Raw genomic sequence first — 27,525 nt, 5'->3', positions numbered from 1 at the left:
CCCTGAAGGATTTTCGTGAACCCAATGGGTTTTCGTAACAATTGACAGTGGATTCATAGACATCATTAGACTCTTATTCCACATTTTTATTGAATTTAAATTCCACCAAGTAACTGTGTGTCTGTGTATGTTTCTGTGTGATTTTGGCTCATTGTGTTAGTTAAATATCTCTGTCCTTGTTTCAGGGTAAAAATCTGACAACGAGGGAAATTGGGTTTTTTCCGAGTGACTCAGTGAAGCCCTTGCCCTGTGTAAGTAAATACATTGCCCACTTCCCCAATATCCACGACAGCAACAATGGTCAGACCTTTAGGGTCTGTCAGAGAGAGAGTGAGTTGCAAAGCCAGGGATGTGAGAGGGAGAGGACAGGAAACCTGTCCCTTTAGTGTTGGTGGGAGAGGGGTCAGCAGTACAGCCCCTGGCAATGACCCCAGGGATGGGGCAGCACAGTGTCAATGTGTTGGGAGCTGATTTTCGGGGATTACTGTTCACTGACTCGTGATTCTCACTCTGTCCTCAGGTCCCCAAACCCACGGATTTCTCTGGATTCCCATGGTATGTACTTGTGGTAAACAGACGGTCAAATCAATTTCTGGTAAAAACAAGGAGTGTTTGATGTTCTGAGATTTCTGACCAACGAAGTAGATTAAGGGGCGAGAATTGATTGGAGTTCATGAGTCGCTTGGCCCAGTTTAGATAGGCACGAGCTGAGGGGATGGGAGCCATTGTTGGGCAGGTTAATGAGCTTGTTGCTGTTAGGATTCTCCTGTGAGTGGACCAGCTCCTCCCTGACCAGCTGCCTCACTGTGTCCAGGTCAGGAAACCCTGCAGAGCCTGACCTCCAAGGGACAGATTCCAGTGTGATCCAGGGATCAATATTCCAGAGTGATCGTGGGTAATCATTGGAGCAGACTCCAGGGAGAGACAGTGGAGGCTGTTCATGTTGATTCATTCAAATGGAAATGAGTGATTTTTCTCAGGACACCACATGCTGGGCTCCAGGATCTGAGTAATTGGAGATGTGACGTGTGGAGATTACAGCGAGTTCAGGAGGAACAGGGGACTTTGGATCGATGGTTCCCAAAGCTCTCCCCCCTTGAGTGGTGTGGGGGGATCCTCACCTCATGACTGGCTCAATGGGAGATGTAAACTCTGGTCACAGACTTGGTTATCATTGGGTGATGTGGCTACCCGGTGAGTGGTTCACAATGAGAGAGAAGGAGTTGGTCTGTTATCGATGAAATCCTCAGGTTCTGAAATAAATATCGACTTCAGAGAAAGTGAGTGTCCCTTGAGCAGGGTGTTTTAATGAATGTATCATTGCCTGTTACCTCCGATAACAGGTGAAACTGCAGGTGGATGTTGTGGTGTTAAAGAATCCAACAGACACTTGTTATAACTATGTTTTACAAAAACATTACACTTCTCAGATACACAAGTATCTGGGTTACACAACAGAGCCATGTTCTTCCGGTGAAGTCATGCTGCACTGTCAGCGGGTCAGTGCTGAGGGAGAGCTGCACTGTCACAGGGTCAGTACTGAGGGAGTGCCGCACTGTCACAAGGTCAGTGCTGAGGGAGTGCCGCACTGTCACAGGGTCAGTGCTGAGGGAGTGCTGCACTGTCACAAGGTCAGTGCTGAGGGAGTGCTGCACAGTCAGAGGGTCAGTGCTGACGGAGCGCTGCACTGTCACAGGGTCAGTACTGAGGGAGTGCAGTTCTGTCACAGGGTCAGTACTGAGGGAGTGCAGTTCTGTCACAGGGTCAGTGCTGAGGGAGTGCTGCACTGTCACAGGGTCAGTACTGAGGGAGTGCTGCACTGTCACAAGGTCAGTGCTGAGGGAGTGCTGCGCTGTCACAGGATCAGTGCTGAGGGAGTGCCGCACTGTCAGAGGGTCAGTGCTGAGGGAGTGCCGCACTGTCAGAGGGTCAGTACTGAGGGAGTGCCACACTGTCACAGGGTCAGTGCTGAGGGAGTGCTGCACTGTCAGAGGGTCAGTGCTGAGGGAGTGCTGCACTGTCAGAGGGTCAGTGCTGAGGGAGTGCTGCACTGTCAGAGGGTCAGTGCTGAGGGAGTGCTGCACTGTCAGAGGGTCAGTGCTGAGGGAGTGCTGCACTGTCAGAGGGTCAGTACTGAGGGAGTGCCGCACTGTCAGAGGGTCAGTGCTGAGGGAGTGCCGCACTGTCAGAGGGTCAGTGCTGAGGGAGTACTGCACTGTCAGAGGGTCAGTGCTGAGGGAGTGCCGTACTGTCAGAGGGTCAGTGCTGAGGGAGTGCTGCACTGTCAGAGGGTCAGTGCTGAGGGAGTGCTGCACTGTCAGAGGGTCAGTGCTGAGGGAGTGCTGCACTGTCAGAGGGTCAATGCTGACGGAGTGCTGCACTGTCAGAGGGTCAATGCTGAGGGAGTGCAGCACTGTCAGAGGGTCATTGCTGAGGGAGTGCTGCACTGTCGGAGGGTCAGTGCTGAGGGAGTGCTGCACTGTCAGAGGGTCAGTACTGAGGGAGTGCTGCACTGTCGGAGGGTCAGTGCTGAGGTAGTGCTGCACTGTCGGAGGGTCAGTGCTGAGGGAGTGCTGCACTGTCAGAGGGTCAGTGCTGAGGGAGTGCTGCACTGTCGGAGGGTCAGTGCTGAGGGAGTGCTGCACTGTCAGAGGGTCAGTATACTGAAGACATTTGTTATTTAAACAAAGAAAATTTACAGCCCAGGAACAGGCCCTTCGGCCCTCCAAGCCTGAGCCGATCCAAATCCACTGTCTGAACCTGTCGCCCAATCCCTAACCATCTGTATCCCTAAGCATTGGGTGGGGGGATCTATAATACACTCCTCAGTGTGTCTGCCTTTGTTTATTGGGAAGATAAAGAATAAAAGCATAGACTACTTTCTAAATGGTGAGAAAATTAATAAAGCCAAAGCACAAAGGGATCTGGGAGTGCTAGTCGAGGATTCTCTAAAGGTAAACATGCAGGTTGAGTCCGTGATTAAGAAAGCGAATGCAATGTTGTCTCTTATCTCAAGAGGATTGGAATATAAAAGCAGAGATGTACTACTAAGACTTTATAAAGCTCTGGTTAGGCCCCATTTGGAGTACTGTGTCCAGTTTTGGTCCCCACACCTCAGGAAGGACATACTGGCACTGGAACGTGTCCAGCGGAGATTCACACGGATGATCCCTGGAATGGTAGGTCTAACATATGAGGAACGGCTGAGGAACCTGGGATTGTATTCATTGGAGTTTAGAAGATTAAGGGGAGACTTAATACAGACGTACAAAATAATACATGGCTTGGAAAAGGTGGATGCTAGGAAATTGTTTCCGTTAGACGAGGAGACTAGGACCCGTGGACACAGCCTTAGAATTAGAGGGGGTCATTTCAGAACAGAAATGCGGAGGCATTTCTTCAGCCAGAGAGTGGTGGGCCTGTGGAATTCATTGCCACGGAGTGCAGTGGAAGCCGGGACGCTAAATGTCTTCAAGGCCGAGATTGATAGATTCTTGTTGTCTAGAGGAATTAAGGGCTACGGGGAGAAGGCTGGTAAGTGGAGCTGAAATGCGCATCAGCCATGATTGAATGGCGGAGTGGACTCGATGGGCCGAATGGCCTTACTTCCACTCCTATGTCTTATGGTCTTATTCCTAAATTCTATCCACAAATCCTCAATTAATGCGATATTGTGTATATACGTTAATATTGAAACACTCCATCTTCCACTTTTCCGCCCAACTCTCCAGTCTATCTATATCCTCCTGTATTCTCTGACAGTCCCTTATGCTTTCTGCTACTCCACCAATCTTCATGTCATCTGCAAACTTGCTGATCATACCAACAGTGCCCTCTTCCAGATCATTTATGTATATCACAAACAACAGTGGCTCCAACACTGACCCCTGTGGAACACCACTGGTCACCTTTCTCCATTTCAAGAAACTCCCTTCAACTACTACTCTCTGTCTCCTGTTGCTCAACCAGTTCTTTATCCACCTAGCTAGAACACCCTGCACACCATGTGACTTCACTTTCTCTATTAGTTTACCTTGGGGAACCTTATCAAACGTCTTACTAAAGTCCATGTATATGACATCAACAGCCCTTCCTTCATCTATCAACTTGGTCACTTCCTCAACAAACTCTATTAAGTTGGTAAGGCACGATCTCCCCCGCACAAAACCATGTTGCCCATCATCGATAAGCCCATTCTTTTCCAAATATAAATAGATCCTATCCCTCAGTATCTTCTCCACAACGTTCCCACCACCAACGTCAGGCTCACTGGTCTGTAGTTACCTGGGATATCCCTACTACCCTTCTTGTATAGGGGTACAACATGAGCAACCCTCCAGTCCTCTGGCACCTCAGCTGTGTTTAAGGATGCCACAAAGATATCTGTCAGGGCCCCAGCTATTTCCTCTCTCACCTCCCTCAGCAACCTGGGATAGATCCCATCCGATCCTGGGGATTTGTCCACCTTAATAACCTCTAGCCTACCCAACACACCTTCCCTACTTATGTCAATGTGATCCAGACTAATCAAACTTCTATCTCTAATCTCAAGATCCATCATGTCCCTCTCCTCAGTGAGCACTGATGCAAAGTAATCATTCAGAATCTCACCCATGCTCTCAGGTTCGACACACAGCCTTCCTTTATTATCATTTAGTGGACCAATCCTTTCTCTAGTTACCCACTTGCTTCTTATATAAGAATAAAATGCTTTGGGGTTCTCCTTAATTCTGCTCGCTGAAGCTATTTCATGACCCCTTTGAGCCCGCTTGATTCCTCATTTAAGATTGGTCCTACCCTCCTGATATTCCTCCAGGGTCCGTTCTGTTCTTAGCTGCCTGGACCTTATGTATGCTTCCCTTTTCCTCTTGGCTAGTTGTACAATTTCTCCTGCCATCCACGGTTCACGAATCTTGCCCTTCCTATCCTTTGCTATCAATGGGACATGCCTACCCTGCACTATCTTTAACCGATCTTTGAAAGCCTCCCACATCTCAAATGTGGACTTCCCTTCAAATAGCTGTGTCCAATCCACATTTCCCAGCTCCTGCCTAATTTTGATATAATTGGCCTTGGCCCAGTTTAGTACTCTTCCCTTAGGACCACTCTCATCTTTATCTACGAGTATTCTAAAACTTACAGAATTGTGGTCATTCTTCCCAAAGAAATCCCCCACTGCACCTTCTACCACCTGGCCTGGCTCATTCCCCAGTACCAGGTCCAATATGGCCCCTTCCCTCGTCATACTCCTCGAGAAAACTCTCCTGGAGGGTATTAATAATTGAGTGTTCGAAGATTGTGATGTTTTGTGATGAGATATTAAACTCCTGCCTCCCCCCCCAACACTCCCACCTGGAGTTAAAACTTGAGACAACTGCAGTTTAAGGTGAGTTAGTGTCCCCTGGTGACCTGTTTGATATATATCCCAGATGGAGTATCATTTATAAACAGCCTTTCTCAATGTCAGAATGACTTGTGGGATGTTGCTATGCACAATTCTTCTATTGATTGTCACGTAATGACAGGGACTTTGTTGGCAGTGAGTCCTTTGAGGAATCTGAAGGTGTTGAAAGGTGCTAGGGAAATGCAAGTCTTTCTTGGCTGATTGTGAAAATCATTCCAGCTCCAGCCAACCACTAAAACTGTTTCTGTCACTGATCAGGTACGCGGGGCCAATGGAACGGCTGCAAGCCGAGAACGAGCTGATCAACCGTGGAAGCAGCACCTTCCTGATTCGGCAGAGAGTGAAGGAGTGTGGGGAGTATGCCATCAGCGTGAAGTGAGTTGTTGCTGTGTCCACTCTCCCCCCACTGAAACATCGACTTAAAGAAAAGAGAAATAGCTCAGGGTCGGGTCGTTGGAACGTTGAGTTGTTTTAACAGTGCCTTTGAAGTGAATTCATCAAGAATTACATCACAAAAAAAAAACCCAATCTAAAACAGGGCATGCTATTGGTAAAGGAGCTGGAGGAGCAGAGGGAGTTGGGTGGGTGTGTGCACAGATTGTTGAATGCAGTGGAGCTGTTCTCTGCTGAGTGATTCTATGACAGGCAGAGATTATCTTAACCTTGCAACCCTTTATTCTGAGATTATTGCCTGTAGTCCTAGACTCTCCCACAAGGCGAAACAACCTTTTCACAAGACAGAGATGAGCAGGTGTGTCTTCTCTCCGACAGTAGTGAATCTATGTAATTCATTACTGCAGAGGACACTAACTATATTCAAGGCTGAGAGAGAGAGAGAGATGTTTAATCAGGAAGAGACTCAGGGTGATGAGGAAAAGGCGGGAAAGTGGAGTTGAGGATTATCAGGTCAGTCATGATCTCACTGAATAGCAGAGCAGGCTTGATGGGCTGAATGGTCTATTTCTGCTCCTACAATTTCTACGTTTGTTTATGAATATATATTATATCCTTCATTAAAAAAGACTCGAATGTTTTCCCAATAACAGCCTTTAAGCTCATTGGCCTACTGTTACTTTGTCTTCCCTTTATAAATAAAGGGGTGACATTGGCAGTTTTCTAACCCTCCGTGATTTTGCAGAATCTAAGGATTCCTGGCAGATTATTCCCAGCTTCTACTCTCTCTGTAGTCACCTCCTTTAATATCCTCGGACACACACCTTCAGCTCTAGGGAATTTGTCAGCCTTTAACCCTATTAGTTTCTCAAACACTTTCTCATGTGTGTCTAGTTTTCTTGTTGCTTTGGGAGAAATAAGATTTCAAAGAGATTTGAAGATGCTAAGGGGGTTGGAGAGGGTAAATATGGTTTCAACCTTTCCCCTTGTTGGAGAATCTGTGGGTAAATAAAAAAGATAAATACTAATTAATCCAATCGGGAAATAAGTATTCGGAAAATGGTTTAAAGCCTCTGCCCGTAGAGGTGGGTGAGGGCAATAGATAATTGCAGGTGGGAATTGCAAAAGGAACAGGGAATGAGGAAGAGTGAGATAGCATACTGAGAATGCAAAGGGTTTGGTGTGAACAGTAAATGCCAGGACAGAGTTAATGGGCCGAGTGGCCTGTGGGCTTTATCCTCATCGCAATTCTGTTGAATGGTAGTTTGAGGGTCTCGAAGGATTAACAGGTGATTGTTTTGTATGTCTGAGTGATTCTATCTGCCTCACATCCATTTCTTACTCTCTGAGCAGGTACAACAATGAGGTAAAACACATCAAAATCATTTCCAGAGATTCATCCTTTCACATCGCTGAGAATAAGCGATTCCATGCTTTAACCGTGAGTAATCTTCCAACCGAATACCTGGCTTCAGAAATAATTACCTTTCTGTATTTGGTGCGGGGACCTGGGTGTTGCTGGCTGCGCCAGTGTTAATTGCCTGTCCCTAGTTGCCCTGGAGGAGGTGGTGAACTGTCTTCATGAACTGTTGCAGTCCATATGCTGTATGTAGACCCACAATGCCATTAAGAAGAAGGTACCGTCAGTTCTGATCTAATGCGATAGTTTCGTTCTCGTGTGATCTCGTGTTCTAAGAAAATCACGCAATAGCCACACCATTTAAACTGATGGGGCTGGAATCACATTACAGCCAATATAGGTAAATAATGTTCTGCAAATAACAGTCTAAATTCTTCAACTGCGTTAAGACCAATTCGCATTGAAGAAACACACTATAGCAAAACTAACTTGTACCAGGATTTTGACTGAACAACACTGAAGGAACGGTGATATATTTCCAAGTCCCAATGGTGAGTGTTTTGGAGGGGAACTTGCAAGGGAGGTGTTCCATGTATCTGCTGCTCTTGTCCTTCTAGATGGAAGTGGTCATGGGTTTGGAAGGTGTTGTTGAAGGATCCTAGGTGAATTCCTGTAGTGCATCGTGTAGCTAGCATGCACTGCTGCTACTGAGCGTTGGAATCATGCTTATTTTCCCGAGAGTTGAGATGAATAGGAAAGCGGGAAGGGTGATGCCAGCGAAATGGAGGTGTTGTATCTGATTGGCTCTCTGGGTATTCCGAGACTGATGGTTGGTTACTGTGGAATGATCTCTAGTGTCCTGGACTCCTCCAGTGTCAGGCATGATGGGTATTCCTGGAGTCTCCTGCTCTGGTCACTCACTCACTTGCCCTGAACATGGAGCACACTGATCATGTGAACACAGTCACCATTTTCTTCAGAGTGAGGAACTTGTGGCATGTGTGAAAGCTGACTGTGCACATCTGCGAAGGTGCAGGAGATATGGCCTGGCCCCTGGCGTTTTCCGTGATAGAGTAAAACATGCTGTAAAACAATGTTAACATTGAGAAGGAGCTGAGCACAGTGTGTCATGCTGTATCTGATGTCATTTCCATGAATTACATATGGGGGGGTGGAAGGAGAGGTCAGTTTCCGAGCTCTGAGAAACCCTCGAATGTTATACCCTGTGGGATTGTAGAGTGTGAGATGCCATTAAATATGCCTGATTTCACCGTTATCACACCAAATGCAATCTTTAAAATAGCAAAGAGCTGTTGGGAATAAAAGTCAGTTCCAAGACAGGAGGCAGAAAAGCGAATTGAGCATCTCTTTCAAAGGGCACAATGGGCTGAATGGTCTCATTGTGCCCTTTCACGGTTTTGTGTAATATACCTGGTGATTCCACAGATTAATGACCAATGTGTTATTTATTCACAGGAACTTGTTGAATATTACAAATATCATTCTCTGAAAGAAGGGTTCCGGTCCCTGGACACCACCCTACGTTACCCGTACAAAGACCCTGAGGATGGCCCGATCCAAAGAGCTCACCATGGGCGGGGTCACTGTGAGTACTTACACCACTTGGTCCCTGTGATCTAAACAGCTCAGCTGGTGGAATCGATCCCAGTAGATCAGGACCTCCCTGACCAGCTGCCTCACTGTGTCCAGGTCAGGAAACCCTGCAGAGCCTGACCTCCAAGGGACAGATTCCAGAGTGATCCAGGGATCAATATTCCAGTGTGATGGTGGGTAATCATTGGAGCAGACTCCAGGGAGAGACAGTGGAGGCTGTTCATGTTGATACTTTCAAATGGAAATGAGTGATTTCTCTCAGGACACCACATGCTGGGCTCCAGGATCTGAGTAATTGGAGATGTGATGTGTGGAGATTACAGCGAGTTCAGGAGGAACAGGGGACTGTGGATCAATGATTCCCAAAGATCTCCCCCATTGGGAGATGGAGGGGGTTCCTCTCCTTTTGTCTCAATGACAGATGGAGCTCTCTGATTGGTCGCAGACTCCATCATGATTGGGTCTATCAATCTTCTCTGATTCATTTCAGTTTAGTAAATGTGCTACTGAAGGGGAGGTGGTGGCGAGATAGTACCATTGTCAGACCATTATTTCAGAGATCCAGATTAATGTTCTAGGGACCCAGGTTCAATCTGCTGGATCAAATGGTGAAATTTGAGTCTAATAAGAATTTAAGAGTCTAATGATGTCAATTGTTAGGCAAAGCCCATCTGGGTCACTAAGATCCTTTAGGGAAGGAAACTGCCATCTTTAACTGGTCTGGCCAACATGTGACTCAGACCCCCAGCAATGGGATTGCCTCTAGGATGGGTAGTTAATGCTGGCCTCACCAGCGACTCCCATATCCCGTGCTGGTGGATGGTGAGTGGGATCAATCCAAGTGTTCCCAGATTTGTGATTCCTATTGTTGTATCAGCCAGAACTGTCAGTGATGGTGCCAGTAAAACAGGGAATGGGCTAGAGGCTGGAATGGGAGGATGCTGCAGAGAGTTGTAGGGTTAGAGACAGAGTCAAGGCTAAGGAGAAATTTAAAGAATGAGGAAAATTTTAAATTAAACCTTAACCTGTTGGTTAAGGTTTAATGATCTATACAGAGCAATGATGTGAGGGTGAAACACAGATGCCAGTGATGAGGGTGAATCAGACACACTAGTGTAGAGATAAGCATTTTACAAATTAAATACAATTGAAGGAATGACTTTATTAACAAATTGATTCAGCCCAGTGTGTTTGACCTTTTGTTAATGTTTGCTCATCTGTGAGAGTTTTCCCATGGTGCTGCTGTAACTAATTTCTTTTCTCTTTCGTTCCTATCTCAGCTGCTTCTATGCTCTGTGGGCTCTCATTTGTAAATCCTGCTGGTTTCAGCTTTCTACCTCCTTCCTCGACACCCTTCTGGTCAGGTACAGCTTGCCTCTCTAATTCCTCTGCTTTAATCTCTGACTTTGTTTGACGACCATTTGCTGTTTTTCAGGGAGAGATTAGCCTGAGATTCAGATCAAAAATCCGCTGTACAGTGTCAGCCCAACGCCTCGAGGTGTCTATACGCTCTTCCTCCATTGCTCCATCCTCATCACACTCCCTTTCCTAATCACTCTCTCCATCATGCTCTCTCTCTCTCTCTCGATCTCCTCATTACTCTTTCCTGAACCCTCTCTCTCCACCGTGCTCTGTCTCTCTCTCTCCCTGTCACATGACACCAGGTTATACTCCAACAGGTTTATTTGAAATCACAAGCTTTCTGAGCGCTGCCCCTTTGTCTGGTGAAGGGAAGGATGCAGGCACAGAATTTATAGACAGGGAGATCGATGTACAAATGCAGTGAGTGGACTGTCGACGGGTTGAATAATAAATCTCTGCAGGTGATCAAGTGTCAACAGCTGAGTAGCAACTGAAGGGATGACCAAAACTAAACATAAGCTGGTGCTGGAGACAAACCAAATGGCTGGCATAAAGTGATAGGCAAAAGTGTGCCAAGGGACTAACTAAAGTAACAAGTAATCCAAAACTGTACAAAGTAATTAAGGTAGAGAGATGATTGTTTTGAGGATGTGACCAGTCGAGTGGACGATGGTGAATCAGTGGATGTTGTGTCTCTGGACTTTTGACAAGTTTCCACATGAGAGATTAGTAAGGAAAAGTAAAGCTTATGGTTATAGGAGGTAATGTAGTGATGTGGGTAGAGAACTGCTTGGCAGACAGGAAGCAGGGGGTTGGAATATTGGGTCCTTTTCAGAGTGGCAGGCAGTGATGAGTGGGGTACCACAGGGGTCAGTGCTGGGACCCAGCTGTTCACAAAATACATTAACGATTTGGACGAAGGAGTTGAATGCCATATTTCCAATGTGTAGATGACGCTAAGCTGGGTGGCAGTATGTGCTGGGAGGAGGATGCTAAGAGGCTGCAGGGTGACCTGGACAGACTGGCTGAGTAGGCAAATACATGTGGATAAATGTGAGGTTACCCATATTGGTCACCAAAACAGGAAAGAAGATTATTCTCTGAATGGTGGCAGTTTAGGAAAAGGTGAGGTGCAACAAGACCTGGGCGTCATGGTGGGACAGTTGCTGAAGGTTAGTGTGCAGGTGCAGCAGGCAGGGAGGAAAGCTAATGGCATGCTGGCCTTCATAGTGAGAGGGTAGGAGTATCAGAGCAAAGATGTCTTGCTGCAGTTGTACAGGGCCTTGGTGAGGCCACCCCTTGAGTATTGTGTGCAGGTTTGTCTCCTCGTCTGAGGAAGGTCATTCTTGCTATTGAGGGAGTCCAGTAAAGGTTCACCAGACTGATTCCCGGGATGGCAGGACTGAAATATGAGGAAAGACTGGATCAACTGGACTTGTACTCGCTGGAATTTAGAATGAGGGGAATCTCATGGAAGCGTATAAAATGCTGATGGGATTGAACAGGCTAGATGTGGGAAGAATGTTCCCGATGTTGGGGAAATCCAGAACTAGGGGGTCACAGTCTAATTATAAGGGGTAAGCCATTCAGGGCTGAGATGAGGAGGAATTTCTTCACTCGGTGAGTTGTGAATTCTCTCCTACAGGAAGCTGTTGGGGCCAGTTCATTAGATAGACTCAAGAGGGAGCTGGACATGACCCTTACAGTTAAAGGGATTAAGGGGGATGGAGAGAGGGCGGGAATGGGAGACTGAGATTGCAGGATCAGCCATGATTGCATTGAAAGGTGGGGCAGGTACAAAGGGCCGAATGGCCTACTCCTGCTCCTGTCATCTATGTTTCTATGTCAAGGAATCAAGGTGATGGTGAGAAAACAGGACTTGATTATGAGGGGTAACGAGTTTGAGGTGAGAAGGGAAAAGTTTAAGGGAGATATGTGTGGAAGATTCTTCACACTGAGGCTGGTGGGGGCCTGGAACGCGTTGCCAGTGGAGGTGGTAGGGGTGAGAACGATAGTGTCATTAAAGATCCCTGAATGGGCAGGGAACAGGGGGATACAGATCCTTAGAAAATAGGTGACAGGTTTAGATCGAGGATCTGGATCGGCGCAGGCTGGAGGGCCGAAGGGCCTGTTCCTGGGCTGGAATGTTCTTTGTTCTTTGTTCTAGTAAAGGAAGAGGTTACACAGAACAGAATGTTGGAGTTACATATAGTGTGACATGAACCCAAGATCACGATTGGGGCCATTCTCATGGGTACAGAACTTGATACCAGTTTCTGCTCAGCGATTCGGTGTTGTTGTGTATCTGGAAGACCACCCTAGAGAGGGTGTACCCAATGATCGCAGGCTGAATGTCCCCGACCGCTGAAGTGTTCCCTGACTGGGAGGGAGCACCCCTGTCTGGCGATTGTTGCATGGTGTCCATTCATCTGTTGTTGTAGCATCTGCTTGGTCTCGTCAATGTACAATGCCTCGAGGCATCCTTGCCTGCAGCGTATGAGATAGACAACATTGGCCAAGTCACAGGAGTACCGGCCATGTACATGGTGGGTGGTGTCCCCACATGTAATGGTGGTATCCGTGTCGATGATCTGACACGTCTTGCAGTGGTTGCCATGTCAGGGTTGTATGGTGTTGTGGTCCATGTTGTCCTGAGGACTGGGCAGTTTGCTGTGAATCATGTAGATGGAAAGTATTCTGCTTCAAGTGGGGTCCCACAGGGCTCTGTTCTTAGGCCTCAGCTCTTTGTAGTTTTTAGAAATGACTTGGATGAGGAGGTTGAGGGATGGGTTAGTAAATTTGCAGATGACACAAAGGTTGGAGGTGCCATTGATAGTATCGAGGGCTGTTGCAGGCTGCAGCGTGACATAGACAGGACTTATGCCTGAAACGTCGATTCTCCTGCTCCTTGGATGCTGCCTGACCTGCTGCGCTTTTCCAGCAACACATTTTTCAGGATACAGAGCTGGGCTGAGAAATGGCAGATGGAGTTGAACCTGGATAAATGCGAAGTGATGCATTTTGGAAGGTCGAACTTGAATGCTGAATATAGGATTAAAGACAGAATTCTTGGCAGTGTAGAGGAACAGAGGGATCTGGGTGTACAAGTGCATAGATCCCTCAAAGTTGCCACCCAAGTGGATAGGGTTGTTAAGAAAGCATATAGTGTTTTGGCTTTTATTAACAGGGGGATCGAGTTTAAGAGCCACGAGGTTTTGCTGCAGCTCTACAAGTCCCTGGTGAGACCACACTTGGAATATTGTGTCTGGTTCTGGTCGCCCTACTATCGGAAAGATACAGAGGCTTTGGAGAGGGTGCAAAGAAGGTTTACCAGGATGCTGCCTGGACTGGAGGGCTTGCGTTATGAAGAAAGGTTGAATAAGCTCGGACTTTTCTCTCTGGAGAGAAGGAGGAAGAGAGGAGACCTGATCGAGGTGTACAAAATAATGAGAGGAATAGATAGAGTCAATAGCCAGAGACTTTTCCCCAGAGCAGGATTGCCTGGTAAGAGAAGTCATAGTTTTAAGGTATTAGGAGGAAGGTATAAAGGAGACGTCAGAGGTAGGTTCTTTACGCAGAGAGTTGTGAATGCATGGAATACATTGCCAGCGATGGTGGTGGAAGCAGAGTCATTGGGGACATTTTAGCGACTGCTGGACATGGACATGGATAGCAGTGAGTTGAGGGGTGTGTAGGTTAAGTTACTATATTTTACATTAGGATTAAGTCTCGGCACAACATCGTGGGCCTAAGGGCCTGTTCTGTGCTGTACATTTCCATGTTCTATGGTCTCATCGATGACATATTGAAGGCTGTGAGGAACATGGCATAACGGTCATGTCCCATGTCTGTCTTCTGAGGAAGTCATTACAGGTTTTCATTGTGGTGTGTTGGAACTGGCAATGGATGCGTTGAGGGTCATATCCCGCTCTTCTGAGGGCATCTTCCAGTATCTTTAGGTATCTGTTGCCTTCCCTCTCACCCGAACCTGTGTATGCGCAGGGGATGACTCTTTAACACGTTTCAGGTGGAGGCTAGAGAAGTGCAGCATCTTGAGGTTATCTGTGGGCTTGCTGTAGAGTGAGCTACCGAGGTATCCATCCTTGATGGAGAGGTGTGTGGCCAAGAATGAGACTGATTCTGAAGAGTAGCCCATGGTGCGTCTGATGGTGGGATGGAACATGTTGATATTGTAGTCATTTCAGTGATTCTTCACCATGAGTCCAAAGGAAGAAAATGTCATCAATGTATCTAGTGGATAGTGCTGGTGGGAGGCTCTGTGCAGCAAAGAATTCTTGTTCGAAATTATGCATGAAAATGTTGGCACATTGGGGTATAAATAAAGTCTCCATGTCTGGATGAAGAGGTGGTTGTCGAAGGTGAAGACGTTGTGATCGAGGATGAAGCCGAGTTGTATAGTGGGAGCTCAGAGATTAGCAGTTATTGGTATTGAGTACTGCGGCTGTGCAGTGATGCTGTCATCAGGGGGGATGCTGGTGTAGAGCTGAAACATCCATTGTGATGAGGAACATTCCTGGTTTGACTACTCCATTGGTGCTGTGTTTCTGTTAGAAATCTGTAGTGTCGCGACAGAAGCTGGGGTCCCTAATGCAATGGGTTCCAAGGTGCATTCAACATGCCCAGAGAGGTTCTCACACGGGGTCCCAATGCCGGGTACGGAGGGAGGTCCAGGTGTGTGGGCATTGTGAACCTTTGGAAGGCAGTAGCAGTCCCCCATGTGAGACGTTTATGGGATGAGAGAGTGTAGGATACTCTGAAAGGACTGGGTCAACAACCTTGGTCAGTCTTTCAGTTCCCAGGTGTGTTCTTTGCTTGGATCGGCCATGAGTTGTCTGGAATATTCCTGGTTGTTCAGTTGTCAGTGTGTTTCTTTGCGATAGTTTGTTCTATTCTGTAAGCTGATGGCTCCTCCTTTGTTGGCTGGTTTGGTGACGAGGTTGTGGTTGGGTTTGAGAACATGGACTGTGTTGCTTTGTGTTTGGAAAATATACTGTGCTACCCTGTGGGTGCAGCTGATGAATCTGGCATTAACGCATCTCCTGACAGCTTGGGCCTGGGGCTGTGACCTTCCGGAGCTGTGACCTTCCGGAGCTGTGACCTTCCGGAACAGTCCATTTTGATTGTTTCCTCATTGGTTGCTGGATCACGGATCTCTCTGTCAACTGTTCCAGATCTTTGGTTGTCTCGTTGGGTTTGCTGTCGACATATTGGGGTTTGTGGAAACATTCCCGAATCCTCGTTCACCTGATGTTTTCCTCAGTGTCTGCTGCTAGACCAATGGGATCCATTTGGTATAAATTAAGCCCTCAGCTGAGAACTTGGATTTTGTTTGGTTGAAGAGTGTGGTCAGACAAGTTTGTGATGGATTTCCCTGCGATGGTGCCATTTTCAACCGTGGTCCAGAGGAGGCTTGGGTACTGCTGCTGGTGATGCCAAGTTTGGCTAGTTTCATGTTCTGGGTGTGCATGCCAGTGGTGTAGTTCCATTACCTATTCCGCTTGACAGTGTCTCAGCTGATCCACTGTATCCTGTACACAACCTGAGAATATGGACTCAATCTCGATTTCAAGAGTGTGGTGCCTGCCGTCGAGCTGGTGTTCAAGATCCTTGAGGGAGTGTGTGAGAGGTGTGAAGGCAGAGTCTCGCTGTGTAGCATATGTTGTTGCTCCCTTTCTTGATCTGTACTCCCTTTTTTGATCACTCTCTCTCAGTCACTACCCCATCACATTGTCTGTCTCTCACTCTCTGCCTCCCTCCCTCCCTCCCTCTCTACCTCTCTCTCTCACCCCCATCAGTAACACTGCCTCTGACCGTATTTCTGATCTGAGAAGGGAATATTTTCCTGTGGGAATGGATTTAAAATTCCCTCTGGGAGATTGGAGAGATTGAGGGTTTGATTTTCCTCTCGTTTACTCTCTGCTGCAGGAGCTGAGTGATTTCCTATACCTTCTGCTCCCCACCTTACAGAATCTGATCATCTTGAGATTCTGCTGCTGTTAGTAATTAATGTGCAATTTCACACTGAGACAAAACCTTCTGCTTTCTGAGCTTTGTTAATAAACAAAACGATTAGGAACTAAATGTTGGATTTCTGTGATCATTCTGTGTGGTCCGGAGGTCCACACACACACAGCAGGAAGATCCCAACTCCATTCCCTGCCTTTGGCTGTTGACCTGCTCTGGGTGAGACTCTAAATCTGAGGATAGGGCATTTCTGTAGCTGTCCTTACACCAAACACTGGAGGGCAGTGTTGCTCACAGATTGAGTCTCTTATTTGATCAGTCAGGCTTTGTCCATGACGCCATGAGGACGAGGCTGTTCAGCCCCTCGAGCCTGCTTCGCTATTCAATCAGATCATGCTCGATCCCCATTGGAGCTGCTTTGCATCAGATTCAGAGTGAAAAACAAAACAAAGAAAGTTTACAGCCCAGGAACAGGCCCTTCGGCCCTCCAGGCCTGAGCCGATCCAATCCACTGTCTAAACCTGTTGCCCAATTCCTAAGCATCTGTGTCCCTCTGCTCCCCACCTACTCATACATCTGTCCAGATGTATCTTAAATGAATCTACCGTGCCTGCCTCTACCACCTCTGCTGGCAACGTGTTCCAGACACCCACCACCCTCTGTGTGAAGTACTTGCCGCGTGTATCCCCCTTAAACTTTCCACCTCTCACCTTGAAAGCGTGACCTCTTGTTATTGAATCCTTCACCCTGGGAAAAAGCTTGTCTCTATCCACCCTGTCTATACCCTTCATGGTTTTGTAAACCTCAATCAGGTCCCCCCTCAATCTCCTTTTTTCTAGTGAAAATAAACCTAACCTACTCAACCTCTCTTCATAGCTAGCACCTTCCATACCAGGCAACATCCTCGTAAACCTTCTCTGCACCTCTCCAAAGCGTCCACATCCTTTTGGTAATGTTGCGACCAGAACTGTACACAGTATTCCAAATGCGGCCGAACCAATGTCTTATATAATTTTAACATGACCTGCCAGCTCTTATACTCAATACCCCGTTCAATGAAGGCAAGCATACTATATGCCTTCTTGACCACTCTATCCACCTGTGCAGCAACCTTCAGGGTACAATGGACCTGCACTCCCAGATCTCTCTGCCCGTCAACTTTTCCCAAGGCTCTTCCGTTTACTGTATAGTTCGCTTTAGAATTAGTGTTGCCTCACATTTCGGATTAGTGGTGCTGGAAGAGCACAGCAATTCAGGCAGCATCCGAGGACAGGCAAAATCAACGTTTCGGGCAAAAGCCCTTCATCAGGAATAAAGGCAGAGAGCCTGAAGCATGGAGAGATAAGCTAGAGGAGGGTGGGGGTGGGGAGAGAGTAGCATAGAGTACAATAGGTCAGTGGGGAAGGAGATGAAGGTGATAGGTCAGGGAGGAGAGGGTGGAGTGGATAGGTGGAAAAGGAGCTAGGCAGGTCGGACAAGTCCGGACAGGTCAGGGGATCGAGTTGCTGGAGGTTAGAAGCTAGGATGAGGTGGGGGAAGGGGAAATGAGGAAACTGTTAAAATCCACATTGATGCCCTGGGGTTGAAGTGTTCCGAGGCGGAAGATGAGGCGTTCTTCCTCCAGGCGTCTGGTGGTGAGGGAGCGGCGGTGGAGGAGGCCCAGGACCTCCATATCCTCGGCAGAGTGGGAGGGGGAGTTGAAATGATGAGCCACAGGGCGATGTGGTTGATTGGTGCGGGTGTCTCGGAGATGTTCCTTAAAGCGCTCTGCTAAGAGGCGCCCAGTCTCCCCAATGTAGAGGAGACCGCATCGGGAGCAACAGATACAATAGATGATATTAGTGGATGTGCAGGTAAAACTTTGATGGATGTGGAAGGCTCCTTTAGGGCCTTGGATAGAGGTGAGGGAGGAGGTGTGGGCGCAGGTTTTACAATTCCTGCGGTGGCAGGGGAAAGTGCCAGGATGGGAGGGTGGGTCGTAGGGGGGCGTGGACCTGACCAGGTAGTCACGGAGGGAACGGTCTTTGCAGAAGGTGGAAAGGGGTGGGGAGGGAAATATATCCCTGGTGGTGGGGTCTGTTTGGAGGTGGCGGAAATGTCGGCGGATGATTTGGTTTATGCGAAGGTTGGTAGGGTGGAAGGTGAGCACCAGGGGCGTTCTGTCCTTGTTGCGGTTAGAGGGGTGGGGTCTGAGGGCGGAGGTGCGGGATATGGACGAGATGCGTTGGAGGGCATCTTTAACCACGTGGGAAGGGAAATTGCGGTCTCTAAAGAAGGAGGCCATCTGGTGTGTTCTGTGGTGGAGCTGGTCCTCCTGGGAGCAGATACGGCGGAGGCGGAGGAATTGGGAATACGGGATGGCATTTTTGCAAGAGATAGCGTGGGAAGAGGTGTAATCCAGGTAGCTGTGGGAGTCGGTGGGTTTGTCGAAGATGTCAGTGTCAAGTCGGTCGTCACTGATGGAGATGGAGAGGTCCAGGAAGGGGAGGGAGGTGTCAGAGATGGTCCAGGTAAATTTAAGGTCAGGGTGGAATGTGTTGGTGAAGTTGATGAATTGCTCAACCTCCTCGCGGGAGCACGAGGTGGCGCCAATGCAGTCATCAATGTAGCGGAGGAAGAGGTGGGGAGTGGTGCCGGTGTAATTACGGAAGATCAACTGCTCTACGTAGCCAACAAAGAGACAGGCATAGCTGGGGCCCATACGTGTGCCCATGGCTACCCCTTTGGTCTGGAGGAAGTGAGAGGATTCAAAGGAGAAATTGTTAAGGGTGAGGACCAGTTCGGCTAAACGAATGAGAGTGTCGGTGGAAGGGTACTGTTGGGAACGTCTGGAGAGGAAAAAACGGAGGGCTAGGAGGCCCTGGTCATGGCGGATGGAGGTGTAGAGGGATTGGATATCCATGGTGAAGATGAGGCGTTGGGGGCCGGGGAACTGAAGTCTTGGAGGAGGTGGAGAGCGTGGGTGGTGTCTCGAACGTATGTGGGGAGTTCCTGGACTAGGGGGGATAGAACAGTGTCGAGGTAGGTAGAGATGAGTTCAGTGAGGCAGGAGCATGCTGTGCTCTTCCAGCACCACTGATCCAGAATCTGGTTTCCAGCATCTGCAGTCATTGTTTTTGCCTCACATTTGTCTGAAGGACATGACCTCGCCTTCTCAGACTCCTATTTATCCCAAATCAGACATCACCCAGCGCCAAATTCTCTCTCAGTGGTGGGTTCAAGGTTGTGACTTCAATTTGTCACAGAGTCTCAGAGACATACAGCACAGACATCTGCTGACCAGATATCCCAACCCAATCTAGTCCCACCTGCCAGCACCCGGCCCATATCCCTCCAAACCCTTCCTATTCATATACCCATCCAGATGCCTCTTAAATGTTGTAATTGTACCAGCCTCCACCACTTCCTCTGGCAGCTCATTCCATACACGTACCACCCTCTGTCTGAAAATGTTTCCCCTTAGGTCTCTTTTATATCTTTCCCCTCTCACCCTAAACCTATGCCCTCTCGTTCTGGACTCCCTGACCCCAGGGAAAAGACCTTGTCTGTTTATCCTACCCATGCCCTTCATAATTTTATAAACCTCTATCCTACAGCCCATCCATTCTGTGCTAGCTCTTTTGATAAAAACCGCTGAATAATTTCTCTTACCCAATCTGTCCCCATTCCACTGAAATGTTTTCTCCCTCAAGATATTTCCCCAGTTCCATTTTGGATGATTTAATTGGACCTGTATCCACTGTCCCATATGAAGTCGCTGTGTTTAAACAATCCCCCTCCTCCCGGGGCTTCTTCCCAATTCCCTTCAATCTGTCTCCCTCTGCTCCCTCACCCTCCTGTCCCTGGAAACACTCTCTCCTGATTTACTCCATCAAACTCTCTCCATGCTTTTGAACACCTCGGTTAAACCTCCCGGAACCTTCTCTGCTCTAAGGAGAACAATCCCAGCTTCTCCAGTCTCTCCACATTCACTAAGGTCCCTCATCCCTGATCCCATTCCAGTAAATCTCCTCAGCTCCCTCTCCTCACCCTGACATTGTTCTGAAAGAGCAGGGCCCAGGATCGGACACAATCCTCCCTGAGGCTGGGGTCTGACCGCGTTGATGAAGATGGAGCAGATTCTCATTGATTACGAAGAGCAGGATACTGTGAACCACTCTGTTAACCTGAACACACAGAATCCAAGCTCTCTCTCATCCATTCCCTTTGTATTGTCTCCTCGATCTTCCGAGAAAAATCCATCACCTCCACATTTCTGAGGTGCCTGCCATTTCTCAAATCTGTCACTATCACCCTTAGCCTCCTCTGTCTGCACCACTGACCGTGCCTCAGGTAATTCCAGCAGCATAGAAATTATATCTCTACGTCATAATTATTCATGGTGCTGCAGGTTTCCTAACATCGGACCTGCTCTTGGGGTTACTGTGTTTATATGGAGTCCAGGTGAGTTTCTGGTCAATGCCACCCCCACTCCCCACCCCCAAATGTTGACAATGGGGAATTCCGTGATGGTAACACCATTGAATATCAAGGGGCTGTGGTTAGATTCTCTCTTATTGGAAATAGCCATTGCCTGGTAGTTGTGTGGTGTGAATGTTACTTGTCAGCCCAAGCCTGGATTTGAACGTGGACTCGCTAAGTATCTGAGGAGGAGTCATGAATGATGCTGAACAGTGCAATCATTGGTGAACATCCCCACTTCTGACCTGATGATGGAGGGAAGGTCATTGATAACACTACCCTGAGGGACTCCTGCAGGGATGTCCTGGAGCTGAGATGACTGACCTCCAACACCCACCACCATCTTCCTCTGTGTCAGGTATGACTCCAACCAGCGGAGAGTTTGCCCCTGATACGCATTGATTCCAGTTTTGCCCGGGCTCCTTGATGCCACACTTGGTCGAATGCGGCCTTGATGATAAGGGCTGTCCCTCTCCCATCCCCTCTGGAATTCAGCTCTTTTGTCCATGTTTGACCCAAGGCTGGAATGAGGTCAGGAGCTGAGTGACCCTGGGGGAATCCCAAACTGGGTGTCACTGAGCAGGTTATTGCTGAGCAGGTGCTGCTTGATAGCTCTGTTACTGACACCGTCCATCACGTTACTGAGGACGGAGAGTAGACTGATTGGGCGGGAATTGGCCCGGTTGGATTTGTCCTGCTTTTTGTGTACGGGACATACCTGGGCAATTTTATACACTGTAAGGTCAATTCATGTGGAACTGGCTGGAGCCTGGTATCTGGGATGCTGGGACCCCTGGAGGAGCCCGAGATGGATTATCTACTCGGCGTGTCTGGCTGAAGATTGCTGTGAAAGCAAGAGACTTATCTGTTGCCCTGATGTGCTGGGCTCCTCCGTCATTGAGGATGGGGAGATTTGTGGAGCCTCCTCCTCCAGTAAGTTGTTCAATTGTCCATCATCATTCCCCACTGGATGTGTAAGGACTGCAGAGCTTAGATCTGATCCAATGGTCGTGGCATCACTTAGCTCTGTCTATCACTGGCTGTTTATGCTGTTTGGAAGTAATCCTGTTTGGTGGCTTCACCAGGTTGGCACCTCATCTTCAGGTCTGCCTGGTGCTGCTCCTGATATACCCTCCTGCACTCTCCATTGAACCAGGGTTGATCCCCAGGCTTGGTGGTAATGGTTGACTGGGGGATATGCCGGGCTGTGCTGGAGTACAGTTCAGCTGCTGTTGAGGGCCCTCACTGTCTCATGGATGCCCAGGCTTGAGTTACTCAATCTGTTTGAAGTCTGTCCCATTTAGCACAGTGGTAGTGCCACACAAGATGATGGAGGGTATTGTCAATGTGAAGGTGGGACTTTGTTTGCACAAGAACTATAAGGTGGTCACTCTTACCAATACTGTCATGGACAAATGTATCTGCTGGAATATGAGGGCGGCATTGTAAATGTTGGTTTTCCATTTAAATTGGTATACTTGCACGTTGTCCTGATGAATGGACAATGCAAGCATTCAACCAAATTTGTCATGTTTTCGCTAACTCTCTGGTCACATGTTCTGTGTGAACAAATAACGGTTTCTATTTTATTTTGGCAGCTTTGGGCCCGAAGGTGGTGGGTGTTGCTGTGGCTCAGTATGCCTTCTCAGCACGAGATATGAGGGAACTGTCACTGCAGGAGGGAGACATGGTGAAGATTTACACCAAGAATGGACCCAATGGCTGGTGGCGAGGAGCTGTCAATGGCAGGGTGTGTAACCCCGTCCTGGGAATAACACACAGAGTGTGGGTGTGAGAGTGTGTAACCCCGTCCTGGGAATAACACACAGAGTGTGGGTGTGAGAGTGTGTAACCCCGTCCTGGGAATAACACACAGAGTGTGGGTGTGAGAGTGTGTAACCCCGTCCTGGGAATAACACACAGAGTGTGGGTGTGAGAGTGTGTAACCCCGTCCTGGGAATAACACACAGAGTGTGGGTGTGAGAGTGTGTAACCCCGTCCTGGGAATAACACACAGAGTGTGGGTGTGAGAGTGTGTAACCCCGTCCTGGGAATAACACACAGAGTGTGGGTGTGAGAGTGTGTAACCCCGTCCTGGGAATAACACACAGAGTGTGGGTGTGAGAGTGTGTAACCCCGTCCTGGGAATAACACACAGAGTGTGGGTGTGAGAATGAGAGACACTGTCCTGGGTATAACACTGAGAGTGTGAGAGTGTGTAACACTGTCCTGGGTATAACACTGAGAGTGTGAGAGTGTGTAACACTGTCCTGGGTATAACACTGAGAGTGTGAGAGTGTGTAACACTGTCCTGGGTATAATACTGAGAGTGTGAGAGTGTGTAACACTGTTCTGGGGAAAAACTGAGAGTGTGAGAGTGTGTAACACTGTCCTAGGTATAACACTGAGGGTGTGAGAGTGTGTAACACTGTCCTGGGTATAACACTGAGAGTGTGAGAGTGTGTAACACTGTCCTGGGTATAACACTGAGAGTGTGAGAGTGTGTAACACTGTCCTGGGAATAACACTGAGAGTGTGAGAGTGTGTAACACTGTCCTGGGAATAACACTGAGAGTGTGAGAGTGTGTAACACTGTCCTGGGTATAATACTGAGAGTGTGAGAGTGTGTAACACTGTCCTGGGTATAATACTGAGAGTGTGAGAGTGTGTAACACTGTCCTGGGAATAACACTGAGAGTGTGAGAGTGTGTAACACTGTCCTGGGTATAATACTGAGAGTGTGAGAGTGTGTAACACTGTCCTGGGTATAATACTGAGAGTGTGACAGTGTGTAACACTGTCCTGGGAATAACACTGAGAGTGTGAGAGTGTGTAACACTGTCCTGGGTATAATACTGAGAGTGTGACAGTGTGTAACACTGTCCTGGGAATAACACTGAGAGTGTGAGAGTGTGTAACACTGTCCTGGGTATAACACTGAGAGTGTGAGAGTGTGTGTAACACTGTCCTGGGAATAATACTGAGAGGGTGAGAGTGTGTAACACTGTCCTGGGAATAACACTGAGCATGTGAGAGTGTGTAACACTGTCCTGGGTATAATACTGAGAGTGTGAGAGTGTGTAACACTGTTCTGGGTATAATACTGAGAGTGTGAGAGTGTGTAACACTGTCCTGGGAATAACACTGAGAGTGTGAGAGTGTGTAACACTGTCCTGGGTATAACACTGAGAGTGTGAGAGTGTGTAACACTGTCCTGGGTATAATACTGAGAGTGTGAGAGTGTGTAACACTGTTCTGGGTATAATACTGAGAGTGTGAGAGTGTGTAACACTGTCCTGGGTATAACACTGAGGGTGTGAGAGTGTGTAACACTGTCCTGGGTATAACACTGAGAGTGTGAGAGTGTGTAACACTGTCCTGGGTATAACAGGGAGAATGAGAGTGTGTGTAACACTGTCCTGGGTATAACACTGAGAGTGTGAGAGTGTGTAACACTGTCCTGGGTATAACAGGGAGAGTGAGAGTGTGTGTAACACTGTCCTGGGTATAACACTGAGGGTGTGAGAGTGTGTAACACTGTCCTGGGTATAATACTGAGAGTGTGAGAGTGTGTAACACTGTCCTGGGTATAACAGGGAGAGTGTGAGAGTGTGTAACACTGTCCTGGGTATAACACTGAGGGTGTGAGAGTGTGTAACACTGTCCTGGGTATAATACTGAGAGTGTGAGAGTGTGTAACACTGTCCTGGGTATAACAGGGAGAGTGTGAGAGTGTGTAACACTGTCCTGGGTATAACACTGAGAGTGTGTGAGTGTGTAACACTGTCCTGGGTATAACAATGAGGGTGTGAGAGTGTGTAACACTGTCCTGGGTATAATACTGAGAGTGTGAGAGTGTGTAACACTGTCCTGGGTATAACAGGGAGAGTGAGAGTGTGTGTAACACTGTCCTGGGTATAACACTGAGAGTGTGAGAGTGTGTAACACTGTCCTGGGTATAACAGGGAGAGTGAGAGTGTGTGTAACACTGTCCTGGGTATAACACTGAGAGTGTGAGAGTGTGTAACACTGTCCTGGGTATAACACTGAGAGTGTGAGAGTGTGTAACACTGTCCTGGGTATAACAGGGAGAGTGAGAGTGTGTGTAACACTGTCCTGGGTATAACACTGAGGGTGTGAGAGTGTGTAACACTGTCCTGGGTATAATACTGAGAGTGTGAGAGTGTGTAACACTGTCCTGGGTATAACAGGGAGAGTGAGAGTGTGTGTAACACTGTCCTGGGAATAACAGAGAGTGAGAGAGTGTGTAACACTGTCCTGGGTATAATACTGAGAGTGAGAGAGTGTGTAACACTGTCCTGGGTATAATACTGAGAGTGTGAGTGTGTGTAACACTGTCCTGGGAATAACACTGAGAGTGAGAGAGTGTGTAACACTGTCCTGGGAATAACAGAGAGTGAGAGAGTGTGTAACACTGTCCTGGGTATAATACTGAGAGTGAGAGAGTGTGTAACACTGTCCTGGGAATAACACTGAGAGTGTGAGAGTGTGTAACACTGTCCTGGGAATAACACTGAGAGTGAGAGAGTGTGTAACACTGTCCTGGGAATAACACTGAGAGGGTGAGAGTGTGTAACACTGTCCTGGGAATAACACCGAGTGTGAGAGTGTGTAACACTGTCCTGGGAATAACAGAGAGTGAGAGAGTGTGTAACACTGTCCTGGGTATAATACTGAGAGTGTGAGAGTGTGTAACACTGTCCTGGGTATAATACTGAGAGTGTGAGAGTGTGTAACACTGTCCTGGGTATAACACTGAGAGTGTGAGAGTTTGTAACACTGTCCTGGGTATAACACTGAGAGTGTGAGAGTGTGTAACACTGTCCTGGGTATAACACTGAGAGTGTGTGAGTATGTAACACTGTCCTGGGTATAATACTGAGAGTGTGACAGTGTGTAACACTGTCCTGGGTATAACACTGAGAGTGTGTGAGTGTGTAACACTGTCCTGGGTATAATACTGAGAGTGTGAGAGTATGTAACACTGTCCTGGGTATAATACTGAGAGTGTGAGAGTGTGTAACACTGTCCTGGGAATAACACTGAGAGTGTGTAACACTGTCCTGGGTATAACACTGAGAGTGTGAGAGTGTGTAACACTGTGAACAGACCCAGGCTATGGCTGGTCATTGCTTCTGAGAATTTGACAGCACTGAATGAGGCCCTTCTGTCCATCAAGCCCATGCGCACAATGATCCAGTTAATCCCAGTCAGTCTGGCAAATCTCAGAGAATGTGGAGAATCCGGGATTGTTCTCCTTAGAGCAGAGAAGGTTCCAGGGGGGTTTAACCGAGGTGTTCAAAACCATGGAGAGAGTTTGATGGAGTAAATCAGGAGAGAGTGTTTCCAGGGGCAGGAGGGTGAGGGAGCAGAGGGAGACAGATTGAAGGGAATCGGGGAGAAGCCCCAGGGGGTTAGGGGAGGGGGATTATTTTACACAGTGTGTTATTGGGATCTGGAAGGTGCTGCCTGAAAGGGCGGTGGGAGCAGATTCCATCAGAACTTCCACACAGGAACCAGGAAAATCCTTGTGCATGGTCATTTTCTGGACAATGGGGAAAGTGCAGAGGAAGGGGATTAATTGGGTAGAATTAGCAAGTGCCGGTTTGATGGGCAGAATAGTCTCCTGCAGTACTGTCAGAATCTTAAAATGGATCCCTCAACTGGAATGTCTGGCATTGAGAGAAGATGGGACATTTCCTGGTTTGACCATCACTGGGTCTCGATTGGTTGGTTGCAGGTCGGTTGGTTTCCATCCACGTATGTAGAAGAGGAGGAGGATTGTTTTCCAGACTGACTCCGTGCTGCAGTGGACACTCGGGGATTGGTGAACCAACACAGCTACCCATGTGCTAACCATTCTGGAGATGGTGGAGGCAATTCTGTCCCTGCCCCACGTGTGGGGAATGTGTTTTCAGGAGCTTATGGCTTCAGTGGGATCCAGGAATCTCTGCAGGCAATGAGGGGAAATCTGTTCTGGAACACGGGGGGGATCCCATTGCTGGCAATCCCCTTGGAGTCCAAATCCAGGAGCAGAGTCACCTGCACATCGAGTGGATCCAGATCACACTTTGAGCAGATTGAGATACAGCCTGGAGATATCGCTGGAGCTCTGCTGTTTGTGTCCCTCTGTGAAACTAGTATATGATTGTTACTGCTGGCTGGATCATTCAGCAAACTCTCATCTGTTTACACAGCCCAATAATCAGATCCAACACTGAGCTCCATCAGACCCAATTCAGAAACAATTCAAACTGGTCAACCTCTGTTGGAAAACAAATCCGATTCATTGACTGGCCCCAAAGACCAAACCTGTCTGACTGACGAGTAGATCTCCCTCAAACCCAGAACACCCGTCCCCTCGGGATCACCCCCCAGCACCCAGCCCCCCGGGATCACCCCCCAACATCCATCCCCCCGGGATCACCCCCCAACACTCATCCCCCCTGGATCACCCCAACACCCGTCCCCCAGGATCACCCCCCAACACCCGTCCCCCCGGGATCACCCCCCCAACACCCAGACCCCAGGATCACCCCCAACACCCATCCCCCAGGATCACCCCCCCAACACCCATCCCCCAGGATCACCCCCCCAACACCCGTCCCCTCAGGATCACCCCCCAACACCCGTCCCCTCAGGATCACCCCCCAACACCCATCCCCCAGGATCACCCCCCAACACTCATTCTCCCCAGGATCACCCCCCCAACACCCATCCCCCAGGATCACCCCCCCAACACCCATCCCCCAGGATCACACCCCAACACCCGTCCCCCAGATTCCCCCCCCAACACCCGTACCCCCAGGATCACACCCCCCCCAACACCCATCCCCCAGGATCACCCCCTAACACCCATCCCCCCGGATCACCCCCCAACACCCATTCCCCCCGGGATCACCCCCCAACACCCGTCCCCCGCCAT

General features: G+C 48.3%; 1 protein-coding gene across 1 annotated transcript in view; it reads left to right on the top strand.

Annotated features, from left to right (window-relative positions):
• Window positions 1-27,150, top strand: part of vav3a (vav guanine nucleotide exchange factor 3a) — a 193,771-nt gene extending 166,621 nt beyond the window's left edge. Inside the window, 8 exon segments of the mRNA XM_087990321.1 lie at window positions 186-251; window positions 521-555; window positions 5,663-5,779; window positions 7,151-7,238; window positions 8,634-8,763; window positions 10,052-10,135; window positions 22,178-22,329; window positions 26,341-27,150. Of these exon segments, the coding sequence (XP_087846447.1) occupies window positions 186-251; window positions 521-555; window positions 5,663-5,779; window positions 7,151-7,238; window positions 8,634-8,763; window positions 10,052-10,135; window positions 22,178-22,329; window positions 26,341-26,397 (729 nt within the window). The 3' untranslated portion in view covers window positions 26,398-27,150.
• The last annotated feature ends 375 nt before the right edge of the window (window positions 27,151-27,525 follow it).

Source organism: Chiloscyllium plagiosum, unplaced genomic scaffold (assembly GCF_037043375.1).
Source record: "Chiloscyllium plagiosum isolate Xiang-an unplaced genomic scaffold, Cpla_swu_hap1 HiC_scaffold_9, whole genome shotgun sequence".
Taxonomy (NCBI): domain Eukaryota; kingdom Metazoa; phylum Chordata; class Chondrichthyes; order Orectolobiformes; family Hemiscylliidae; genus Chiloscyllium; species Chiloscyllium plagiosum.
The sequence above is the reverse complement of the archived record's forward strand: the minus strand, read 5'-3'. Positions and strand labels throughout refer to the sequence as shown.